This window comes from Felis catus, chromosome B2 (assembly GCF_018350175.1).
Source record: "Felis catus isolate Fca126 chromosome B2, F.catus_Fca126_mat1.0, whole genome shotgun sequence".
Classification (NCBI taxonomy): domain Eukaryota; kingdom Metazoa; phylum Chordata; class Mammalia; order Carnivora; family Felidae; genus Felis; species Felis catus.
This window is the reverse complement of record NC_058372.1, coordinates 143,680,168-143,692,626: the sequence shown is the minus strand read 5'-3', so window position 1 is coordinate 143,692,626 and position 12,459 is coordinate 143,680,168. Positions and strand designations below refer to the sequence as shown.

The 12,459-nt window shown below is 51.9% G+C and overlaps 1 protein-coding gene across 1 annotated transcript in view; it reads right to left on the bottom strand.

Annotated features, from left to right (window-relative positions):
* Positions 1-12,459, bottom strand: part of IGF2R (insulin like growth factor 2 receptor) — a 104,629-nt gene that overhangs the window by 46,388 nt on the left and 45,782 nt on the right. Inside the window, exons 10-14 of the mRNA XM_023254553.2 lie at positions 11,980-12,083; positions 6,105-6,269; positions 3,301-3,441; positions 1,938-2,078; positions 448-585 (exon numbers count right to left, since the gene is read on the bottom strand). Of these exons, the coding sequence (XP_023110321.2) occupies positions 448-585; positions 1,938-2,078; positions 3,301-3,441; positions 6,105-6,269; positions 11,980-12,083 (689 nt within the window). The remainder of the gene's footprint in view (positions 1-447; positions 586-1,937; positions 2,079-3,300; positions 3,442-6,104; positions 6,270-11,979; positions 12,084-12,459) is intronic.

Below are 12,459 nucleotides of genomic sequence, written 5' to 3'. Positions count from 1 at the left end.
ACCTACCTGCACCATGATTTAAGAGGTAGGTTTTTCACGATCTCAACCTCAAATGTCCAATTTTCAAAATTTTAAGCATTAATGTAATCCTGAAGCAGGTTATCTCTAAAACTTTCCTAGGAAATATTTAAGGAAGGGGCGCCTGGGTGGCTCAGGCGGTTGAGCGTCTGACTTTGGCTCAGGTCATGATCTCACGGTGAGTTCGAGCCCCGCGTCGGGCTCTGTGCTGACAGCTCAGAGCCCGGAGCCTGCTTCAGATTCTGCGTCTTCCTCTCTCTCTGCCCCTCCTCCACTCATACTCTGTCTCTCTCTCTCTCTCTCTCTCTCTCTCAAAAATAAACTTTAAAAAAAAGAAAAGAAAATATTTAAGTTAAAAAACAAACAAACAAAACCTAAGCGGTTCCAGGTGACACCAAACCACCAAAGGTATTACGTGGGCACACGCACCTGCCTGGGAATCAAAGACCGTGCAGTTCTCGCCCTCTGTCTTGGACAGTACACAGGCAGCAGCTGTGTGCCACTCAAACTCATAGAAGCAGCCGCCATCCCCAGAGGTTGTCAACACCGGAGCGCTTTCTAGATCACCTGTCAACGAGGAAGAAGAATGACATCGCTAATCATTCCTAGTCTAAAAACAGTCCCACGAACACCGTGATTCTGCTTCCTTGAGGTCCTGAGAGCGGTCAAACCTACAGAGGCAGAAAGAAGGGGGGTTACCAAGGGCTGGGGCAGGAGGGGGGGCATTAGTGTCCAGCGGGGGCAGAGTTCACTCAAGAAGATGAGAATGTTCTGGAGACGGACAATGGTGATGGCTGCACAACACTGAATGTCCTCCATGCCACTGGACTATATACACTTTAATAAATGTTAACGGGTGCCTGGGCGGCTCCATTGGTTCAGCGTCCGACTTCAGCTCAGGTCATGCTCTCACAGCTCATGAGTTCAAGCCCCGCGTCAGGCTCTGTGCTGACAGCTTAGAGCCTGGAGCCTGCTTCAGATTCTGTGTCTCTCTCTCTCTCTGCCCCTCCCCCACTCACACGTGCTCACACACTCTCTCTCTCTCTCTCTCTCAAAAAATAAATAAACGTTAAAAAAATTTTTTTTAACTTTAAAAAAGTTGAATTTCACATCATGTATTTTACTATAGTTTCTTAAAAATGCTAAATTTCACATTATGTATATTCTATCACAATTTAAAAAACACTCAAAACCAAAAAATAGTCCTAGCCCTTGACCTTATCCCACAGCTGGGCATTTATCCAAAGAAAATATTGCAGCAGGAGGTAGACAGGGATACGCAACAGCACCATCACCCACACTGGAAACATGCAATTAACCCAACAATAGGGGAAATGCTTAAAAATATTAAGACCAAACCATTATCAACAAGGGAGTCCCTAAAAATTAGTAATATAAACTGTGAGACACAGAAGAGCATTCACAAAATACATGTTTTGAGGAACATTTTCCAAAAACGCATGACTACATATAGATTTGACCCCGTAAAAACAACGTAAACCTATATAAATACAGGCAGGCGAAGGAGAGCATTGTATTTAGATGTGAGATCCTGGACAACACTTTTAAACCCCGTACGGTCCCCCGCCTATGGAAGAAGGTCAACAGCCAGCATGGCGACTCTCGGTATCAGTCCTCAGGAAGAGGAGGCTGAGCCGAGACCCATAACTCATTTGGAACGCTGCAACACAACTCTCTCGACACCATATGGTTTCTCCATTTCTGGACTGGTTTGGGGTGGGGGTGGGGGATCAAATCCAAGAGACCACCACTAGAGGTTCTAGAACCTGAAACGCTCAGCACAACCCCTTTCTACCTCCCCTCTTGGCAGCGGCCCAAGAGAAACAAAGAACGCAGGCACACCTGTGGCAAAAGCCACTAAAACATCCCGCCTTTTCCCATTTTTCAAAATGTTTTACCTGGCTTGCACACAAGTGTTATGTTGGTTGTTATTTTCTTATGGCCACAATCATCACCGTCTGAATACGAGAGTTGAATGTTTCCTTTCTCTTTGGTGGGAGAAGAAGTAAATTTGCCTAGATTTTTAAATCCACTCTTATCTGGAAAAGAGAAACGGAAAAAAAAAAAAAAAAACAGGACACGTGATTAAAAATGATAATGATGCCGATGAAGAGGTATATAAAAATCAGCCAGGAACCACCAGCAGGTGCGCCGTGGTCCATTCCCCAACCGCATAACCTGGCCCCATGGTCGGTGGGTTTTTCTTGAGTGACACGTTTGGCCAGGCAATGGCAGCCACACGGGGGATGCCAAGGCCACCTCCGGGCTGAGTAGGAAAAGTGCAGCAACGATAAACAACGTCCTCCAGGGGCCGGCAAGGAGGACAGCAAGCTCTCGTGTCACACCATCCAATGAAGCAACACCGTTCCCCTATTTTCAGGGCCTCGGCTCCCCCCGAGACACAAGGCCTTTTGGAAGCACAGCCAAGAGACTAGAGTCTGTCCCGTGACCAAAGCGGAAACTAACTGAACCCGTTCAGCAAGCCAGGCAGGGGACTATTTCATTCCTGGTTCAGTTGACTTTGACTAGGAAGCATTGAAATTGTCCCCCGTCCTTCTTAAGCAGGGGCACACCCGGACCTGCTCCCAAGGACACATCACCACTTCTGGAAACTGGGGCAATCCCGAACACCCGACCTGAGTTCACAATTCCTTGTCTGTTAGTAACAGATTTTGATCCCTCTCCCTGCCTCTCATCTTCGGGGCGAGTCTTAAGGGACAACGAACATGCTGAAGATCTGTATCACACTGAGAAGTCTCCTCGGGAAAGCCGGAGGACCAACAAAACTACTGCAGAAAGAACCCTCGGGGATACAAGTACTCACATGAAGAGAACAATGAGAGCTCACTTGCCTTAAGGCCTAACTTATTAACAATTACAGGCAGTCAAGCTGTTAAATAAAAAAAAAAAAAAAGCCTCAAAATCAGTTTTACACAAGTACTGGCAAGGTTACTCTTCAGGCTGCAAAGTGAAGAGATAACCCAGTAACTCCCAGCGTGGTTCCTTCTGTTCCCGGCTGTGGTGTTAGCCGACATCAGGAGGCCCTGGCCGACGTCAGGACACGGAAGTGCTGTAGCTGCCAGAGCACAGCGAGCAGTTACCTACATTTGAATCATCACCTCTTTTTATCACCCTGTGGACGCTGAACTGAGACAGAGGAGATCTGCATAAACCACAGGAAGATCTCCTAACTGGATGCCGCCGAGCTCCACACGCCTGCAGGGAAACCGCCACCGCGACCCCTGCTCCGGGCACACTCACCCACAGAGCACACGGCCGCGTCCTCGGGACAGCCTCTGGCCTGGCCTTCCTGCAGCACTTTGTGGCAGATGTTGATGAAGAAATGCTTCTTGTCTGTTTCTCTCTGGCTGCCATCCACGGCTTCCCAATTCCGTTCCAGTTCTGTAATTTAAAAAGAAAAAAAAGAATCTGCTTTTAGCCAAAGGCTAAAAGTCACACCGTAAATGGTGATTAAGCCAAAGGAAAAGGCCCAAAGCTCACCGGACATGAAACTCACGTTTCTGGACGCGGGCAGACGGAGACACAGAGACTCACCGAGATTCTCAGGCTTCTCACTTAATGTGACGGAAACAAACCTCCTCGGAAGAGCAGGTTCAACAGAAGCAGGCAGAGAGTGTGAAATCAGAAACGGAAGAGCAGGGGCGCCTGGGTGGCTCAGTCGGTTGGGCGTCCGACTTTGGCTCAGGTCGTGATCTCAGGGTTTGTGGGTTCAAGCCCCGCATCAAGCTCTGTGGTGATAGCTCAGAGCCTGGAGCCTGTTTCGGATTCTGTGTCTCCCTCTCGCTCTGTCCCTCCCCAACTCACATTCTGGTCTGTCTCCCTCCCTCTCTCTCAAAAATAAACACACACACACACACACACACACACACACACACACAAAAGCAAATCAGGACGGCACACCATGCCTTGGAAGGCAGAACGCCATGCCACTGGTAACGTGCCCTCCTCCGACCCCCAGGAAGGCTCAAGAAAGCTGCCACGTCTCCCACACCAGCGGACCGAGCGTGGGGCATGCTTGCCTTCTGGGAGATCACAGGACACCGAGGTCCCGGAGCTCAAACAGGAGCAGGATCCTTTATGAGCAGGATCAGGACTCCACGGAAGGTCGAGGGAGCACACGTGAGTGCTGAGAGCAAGACCACAAACCGACGGTGTTCCCAGAACAGCCGCCGAAGGGGTGAAGGAGAGCTGCGTGTGAAGGGCGTACAGACACCGGGGTTCAGAGGGGGAAGCCCGCCGCCGGTCGGAAGTAACACAGTTACTCTGAAGCTCTACGTGCCGCTGTCGACAACCCAGAAGAACCCACAGATGCTTGCAAAAACACAAATGAGGACAAGGACACAGGGAGCGAAGTGGGCTGACAAGCCAGAAGACGGGAGGACAGTTTGAAGCCGGCAAGGAAGGAGCTCGGCTCTTGCTCGAGGCAATCCTTAGCGGTCTGCATGAACTCCCCAGAAATACCCGTGTCCCGGGAGAGCCCGCGTGGCGGCCCACGCTGGGGGCCAGAGTGCACGTATCTCTGCGTCCCGCACAGGCCCCTGGCCCCATGTGCATCCCGCACACAACAACAAGGCTGAACAGAGGGATCTGACGGCACCGCTCAGTTTACCGCAACACAAGTGAGGCCCGAGGAGGCAGGCAAACCGCTCGCGTACACACAGCTGGATGCTCTCCTTCCACCGCACAAAGCCTGTCTCTTCCCGAACACACACGCACCACAACTTCCCCATGGCACCCTTCCCAGCTTAACGGGTGCCGAGCTACTAACGCACAAAGGACGTCTGCTTCCGAGGCAAACGCGCCGACACTGAACATTTATAGACATCTCGTGTTCAAAAAGAAGCTCTCCGGCACTCCACAAGAGAGGAATCCCTTTTTCTAATATTATACTGCCCAAACCAGATGGGGACTCGGAACACATGAGTCATCGCTCCTACTGCATGGGCGATTCTGGGACTTGAGGCAAGCCGTTCTCTCTCCGTTAGGTATTCTCTCTATGCTGTTTGCTTCTACAGATACTGAATTCCAGGGCTGCTAAAAGGGTAAAACTAAAAATGTCCCCACTGGACTCCGTCTCCCTGATGGGAACCCCCATTCTTAGTCCTCAATCTCCCGGCCCTCTGGGAAGTTATGGGAAGTTAGAAGGCCTGGGGCAGGCCTGAGGCATGCTCACCAGGTTTGCTCCTGTGACCCCAGGACCCTGTCTGGCACCTGCCACGTAACTAACGCTCAACAACACCTGCTGTGCAGACTCGTAACACCCATCTTGGCCGGTGTTTACGGTGAAGCCAGGCCTCGGTGACAAAGCTCATCACACTGATGGAGCAAGAGACATGGCATCCACAGGCTCCCGCACCCTTTCTCCCTTCAGCCTTACAAGAGCATCTGGGGGTGGATGGGGATTGCCGACCCCACTTTAGAGACAGGAAAGCATGGTCAAAGTACAGCTGACCCCGGCCCTACCGGCCCTCACACGCGGTGTTCAAGCCCGCAAACCCGACAGTCCAGGTGCGAGGCGGAAACACTACCTACTTGAAGGCTGCTTTAAGACTCTAAATTCTGCTTTTATTTTTTTTCCAGAGACATAATCGACACACAACCTTGTACTTGTTCTGCGTGAACACAGTGTGCATCTGCTATGAGAGCATCACTGCGTTGCATTAACATCCAGCACCACACGCACAGACGCGTGCACGTGTGATGGCAACTTTCAACATCTACTTCCTTAGCAACAAGAATAGAAATCTAAAATAAAAGACGTTCTAATCACAAAGCACAAGGCCTGGCCCTTGGCGGTTCTGCCTCAACTCTCCCAACTGGAGGAGCAATGCCAACCTCGAGCTGAGATCGTCTGCCTCCTCATTCGTTCAGCGTCACATCTAACAATTCGTGCCGCTGCGCGAGAAGGGGAGAAAGGCCAGGATACGATTAGTTGACCGTTGAAGAAAACAGTAGGAGCCTCTCAGAATGCGTTCACGGTTAAGAGACGAGAGAACGCCCCCGCCAGCACGCGGACTGGCCTCCAGGGCGCACGGGAGCCCTACCTGAGTGCCGAGCCAGCGCAGACAGGTCATAGCGCTTCTTGTCCTCGGTCACACTGCAGAGGAGGTCCTCCTTCTCCTTGATGCAGGCGTACTTGGTGTCCCACGTGAAGAAGTAGGTGCAGTCTACCTCCCCAGTGAAGATGGGCGCTCCTTTCCCGTCATTACCTGTGCCATTGGATAAGGAAGAAAAGCCACCCGATTACGTGACCAAAACCCAGGGATGTCAGCCGACAAGGACACCAGCACCAGCTGGGCAGTTAAACTCCAGTCCCCAAGCCCACACATCAGAGGCGCCGGAGATTCGAGAGGCTTCTCTGGAGTTTCCATCATCAGCCCCTCAACGGGCCAGTAGGCTGTTGACAGCACATCCACCAAGGACATGAAAGGGGTGCTGATGAGGACCATGTAAGCCACCAGGCAGGGCTTGCTGCGCACGGGCTGTGGTCAGCCCCCAACGGGCTCATGAACATCCTGCGGGCTCTACGAGCACCACGGGCTTTCTGATGTGGTTTCGGGCAGGGGGAGTTCCCTGCGATCCAGCCCTAGACCGAAAGGAAAGAGTCACAACGGACAGCCGCCCCACGGAAGCGTGCGAGGCCTACGCAGCCTCACGGCTCAGAGGCACGCGTCCAGACGCCCCAGTATCCTCGGCCCTCAGGCCCCCATCACATGTGTATGCCTCCAACACCCTACCCTAACCGGTGCTCTGGTCCCCACAGCTCCAGGGAGCTCCGACAGGTCAGCTCCGGTCTGAAAGCCGGCTCTCCGTGGGCCACTTCTCTGATCCACGTAGCCTGGGATTCGGTGAACTTTGGTAATTTTTCCCTTACTAGAAATACTATCCCCTCGCCTTTCCAGGCTGGTCAACCGCTGGCACAGAGCTCTGTTTTCCACCCCTTGATGGTTTAATAATCTTCCTCTGGACCTCCTACATGATGTGCCTTTCTTGAGGTTTGGGGTGCCCTGAAGTGCACAATGTTCTAAAGGAAAGGGAAATAATATTTTGTACCAAGGGCAAATGATGTTTTGATTGCAATTTCTCTTAAATCTTCACTATTATAAACATTATAATTATAATACCAGCAGGAGCAGCTAACCTGTACTGAGCACAATCTGAGCCAGGCACTGAGCATTTAAGTGCTACGGGGGGATGGCTGCAGAAAACAAGTTCCGGGTTAAGTACTTTATATACGTCGGCATGTTTAATCCTGAAACCCTGTGGCACAGGTACGGTTGTAGCCCCGTTTCTACAGGTTAAGGGGGGCTAAATAATTTGCCTATGGTTTCATAGCTAGAAAGCAGAGGAGCCAGGATTCAAACCCAGACAGTCTGGCCCCAGAGCCAGGCTCATAACCATAACCACAAGGCAATACTTCCCCACACTCCTGTGGGTTTTTTTTTTTCCTTCTCTTTGAAACGTACACACTTTGAGCAGCAGCGCTCCCAGCTTCCCTTTCGACGAGGAGCCCACCCCCTCTAGTCAGCACCACGGTGCCTTCCCTCCCTCCATCGTGCGGCCCACCCAGCAGTGAAACTCCTTTGTCTCTTCACCCCACCCACAAGACTGCCGCACAGCTTACTCCTACGGGATTTGTATTTCACTGTCTGGAAAAGATTCGTGTTTCCCACATTTCTCTTTTACCAGGTAAGTTTACAAATCGTTAAATAATACTAGGAATGGTTCCGGTATCCATCCCTACTCTGGAGCTGGTTCTGCCTCTGAAACTTACTAATAACGAGGGAGAGTCAGTTTTACACGACCACCGGCCTGCATCGTACCTGTATTCTTATTAATTGCTCAGTGAATTTCAGAAGAACAGGAAGCTGCGACTCCCCAGCTCAAGGAAAGTGGATTTCTCCAGCGGTGCCGAGTTGTGCTCTGCCTGCAGCTCCATTTCACATCACACTATCGCAGAGACAAAGCTACCTGCTCACCAAACTGGCTTAGTTTTCCTCCCAGGTGCACAACTGAGCTACATTTCCCAGCCCCCCCTTGCTTCTGAGGTCGGGCCATGCCACTTAGTTCTGGCCCATAACAAATGCTGCTCCCATTCTGCAGAGTCCTTCAAGGCCAAGTGTACAGACAGCAACAACCGGATGGGAGACACAAGACGACCGTGTGGAGCAGAGTCCCACATCCAGCCCCTCCGATGACCTGCTCTGAACGGAAGAAAATCCACCTTTACTGTAATGAGTCAGTTAAATTCGTGAGTAGCTATTCCAAGATATTGCCCTTCGAAAAAAAAGATGTAATGTTCTTACCTGACAAGATCACTGATAATAAGGAGCACACTGCAGCAAACGAGATGTAAGTTACGAAAACAAATGGTTGTGCGTATGCGTGTGTGTGAGCGTACACACATAGAGGATAAAAGAATAAATTTATGCACCCATGTGTCATGAGCATAAACGATTCTTGGAGATCCCAGTTAAACCAGAAACCACATTGTAAGACGTAACCCATTAACACCCATTCGCATGCAAAAATGATGTGACATCTATCCAAATAAAATCCACAAAGGAATTTTTCTCTGAAAACTCCACATTTAAATTTGAATGAAGCAATAACGAAGTAACCATACGGTCCACAGTTTGCTCTGAAGTTTGAAGCACCGAATCACAGAGCTGAAAGGAATCGGAAATACTTTATAATCCAACTCCAGCACGAGAACAGACTCAAAACCCCTCACAAAACATCTGGCATCTCCCCCTCTGGTCTTTCCACCACCAGCCTAACCAACACAGGCTCGTAAGACACTGGGTCTTGGGCATCAGGGCATCTCCGTCGACCCTGTCGGCTCTGATAAAGGCTGTGAGGTCACGCGAAGGGAGGGAGGTGGGTGGCATGCTAGGATCCATCAGCAACGCACAAAGCAAATTTGGCAAAATGTTAGCAACTGTTCAATAAAAAGTGGCGACTGTATGAGTTCTCACTGCAATATTCTTTCTACTTTCACATTTGGAAGTGAAGAAAATAGAAGAAGAAGACAGAGAGGAGAAAATGGCCACTAGTATTCTTTTCGAGCCCGACTCGTTGGGGCACTGGCGCTCGGGCGCGAGTCCCTCCCCAGCAGCTCCAGACTACGTGCCCTTCTCAACATCCTCCTCACCTGCTGGGATCTTTTCAGATCACGACTCTCCTCCCAGCACACCCAAGTGACATCAGTGCGCGCATAAAGATCTCAGCCAAGTCGTTTATACAAAGCCCAGAACAGAACGAGGTCGGAGGGAGGCTGGGACTACTGGAGTCGGCCAGCCGGGGAGGGCGGGCGCCCTGGAGGCCTGCGGGCCTGGGGACACGGAGGAAGAAACAGGATGTGTTTCCAGGCCCTGGGACACAGAGTAAGGAGGGCTGGACTTCAGAGACAGGTCCTAAGAGCTTGGAAGAGGTAAAGACGATGGAAGAAAGACCGGAATCTGTGGAGAGGTGAAGACAATGGAAGGAAGTCGGGAATCCGGCGAGAGCAGTGGGGCATTCAAACCACACGGGAGACGTACCCACAGGCCACACCCAAACCAGGCTCGTCCACCCCGCACCTCCGGTCCTTGGGACTCCATGCTGACTTCCGGAGAAAACCCAACTCCTCTGCAGGACATATGAGCTTCTCACTCTCCTCTCTGGGGTCATCTGTAGCGGTGTTCTGAGGCGGCAGCTCTGACCTGCTTACACCTGCCCACATCCAGCCCCCAGCAGAGCTGCTCCCTCTCTCTCTGGTCCCCACGGCCACCCTACTGCTGCGCCCGGCTGACTCCTCCTGCGCACCCTGTGGGGCTCACCAAGCAGTGCCTCCTCTCTCCCTAGCCGCCCTGATCCTCACAGCTGCCCGCACCCCAGGCCGCTCTGACAAGGTCTCAGGCACAGTGCGTGCACGCAGCCCAGGTCCAGCCTACACGACCTGTACCATGGGCACCGTGCTCACTCCCGCTGCATTTCCAGCCTCAACGCCAGGCAAATGTGTGGCCATCACGGCACCGCAGGCCTCGCGGGGTCTAGGCATATGATAAGGACGAAACGTGTGTTGAACAAATCCACTTGAATATGGAAGTTCTCAAAAGGGACAGCAAAGAGATTCCTGGGCGAGACCGAGGGGCACGGGAAGACAAGAGAGTTCGCGGCGAGGGGACAGGGTGGCACTTTGATTTGAAGCCTTCCCATCTGCTCTACCCCGGGCTCCCTCTCCGCTGCGCCCGCGGCGGCCTGCGAGAGCCTGGTGCCGATCACAGTCTCCCCGCCGACCTCCATCACCATTGCAGACACAAGCTTCTGGAGCACAATTTACGTCGGGCACAGCTGCCTCTCCCAGAGCCCTTGCTGAATCACACAGGAGCCTGCCTCGTGACCAACGGTCACAACTCTGCCATAGAAACACACAAAACAAACAGAACAAAGAGCCAGAAAGACCCTTGGGGGTGGAACGGCCTCGAGAGCTTCTGCGGCTGTAAGCCGACTGGAACCAGGCCAGGTCCAGAATGAGAGCTCTGTGCGGGGGCTCAGTCTGCCTGCGTGCACCTGGGTCACAGCCCGGAGGTCAATGGATAGGACGGCTCTTCGATGGTGATGGCATCCCATCAACTCCCTACAGATGCAAACCATGTCCAAGATCTCCAAGATATAGACAGCAGAGGGGCGCCTCAGTGGCTCAGTCAGTTAAGCATCTGACATCAGCTCATGTCATGATCTCACAGTTTGTGAGTTCGAGCCCCACATCAGGCTCTCTGCTGTCAGTGCAGAGCCCGTTTTGGATCCCCTGTTCCCTTCTCTCTCTGCCCCTCCCTTGTGCGCACCCTCTCTCTCAAAAATAGGCACATTTTGGGGGGCGCCTGGGTGGTTTGGTCAGTTGAGCATCTGACTTCAGCTCAAGTCATGATCTCGCAGTTCATGAGTTCGAGCCCCACATCGGGCTTGCTGCTGTCAGCACGGAGTCCGTTTCGGATCCTCTGTCCCCTGTCTGTCCCTCACCCACTTGCGTGGGCGCGCTCTCTTGCTCTCACTCGCTCTCTCCAAAATACACATTTTTAAAAAATGGAAAATAACGTTTTTTTTAATTTAAGAAAAAAAACCGATAGGAGCACAACTTTTTGAAATGCCAATGCCATTGTGACTTCAAGAAAGCTCATCCTGGGGCGCCTGGGTGGCTCAGTCGGTTGAGCGTCCGACTTCGGCTCAGGTCACGATCTCACGGTCCATGAGTTTGAGCCCCGCGTCAGGCTCTGGGCTGATGGCTCAGAGCCTGGAGCCTGCTTCCGATTCTGTGTCTCCCTCTCTCTCTGCCCCTCCCCCGTTCACGCTCTGTCTCTCTCTGTCTCAAAAATAAATAAATGTTAAAAAAAAAATTAAAAAAAAAAAAAAAAAAAAAAAAAGAAAGCTCATCCTAACCTCTCAGGAAAACCAGACATTCTGTTTAAACTCGCCCCGGGACCTTTCGCCACCCCCACATCCAGCCTCTACCGCAGAGCCACTATTTGCAGAAAGGGTCGCCTTGAATCTTACTTCCCAAGAGAAGAGCTCTTTGTGACAACCCCCCGAGGGTGGTGAGCAGACCCACCCCTGCCAGACCTGCACACGCTTCGGTGCGAGCCAGAAGTCAGGACAGAAACGCCTTCCCAGCAGGCCCCGTGCTGGGCCCATTCCCAAAACAAACAGAGAGCAGAGGAAAATGGAAACAGGATGTGTGTGTCACTGGCGGCATGGGATGGAAGGGGTACTCCTGCCCGCTACAACAGAAAACCCCAGTCCGGGGACCAGCGGTGGCCACGTCCGAAGGAGAACGCCTGGCTGGTCCGTTCGGCATTCGGCTCCCAAGAACACATATGTCCCAGGCACTACGACGAGCAAGGACGACCCCCCGCCCCCGCCCCCGCCCCCGGCACTCACCTGCAGTTTTATTGCACTCAAAGTTTATGACAGTCATCCGCTGGAAGCCTGAGCTGCATTCGTCACCTCCAAAATATATCAAGGTGAGGTCTCCATCGGAGTATCTAGAGGTTTGCGAGAAACACACACAGGTTTGGTAGAACCAAGAAAGAAACCTGAATCGTTACACGTTTCCACGTTAGGCCTTCTGCACACCATCAACAAATCAGTCCTGACAGAACAGCCAGCTCTCCGGGCAGCTGGGAAAAAAACATCTAAAGGAAATGAGTTCCAAATGTATGGGCCTGTCCTCTCACTTCAAAGCAATAGCTGGCTGGAAGAAAGCACTGAAGGTTTTGCTGTGAGCACGAAAACTCTTCCGCTCTTGTTTCGGATTTTGTACAAAATAAATAAGGCCCGAGGAGCACGCGGTTTGTCTAGCGACTGCCACGGCACAGTCTTACCTGAGGGATCCTTGACCATACTTCTTTGCAGAGAGCT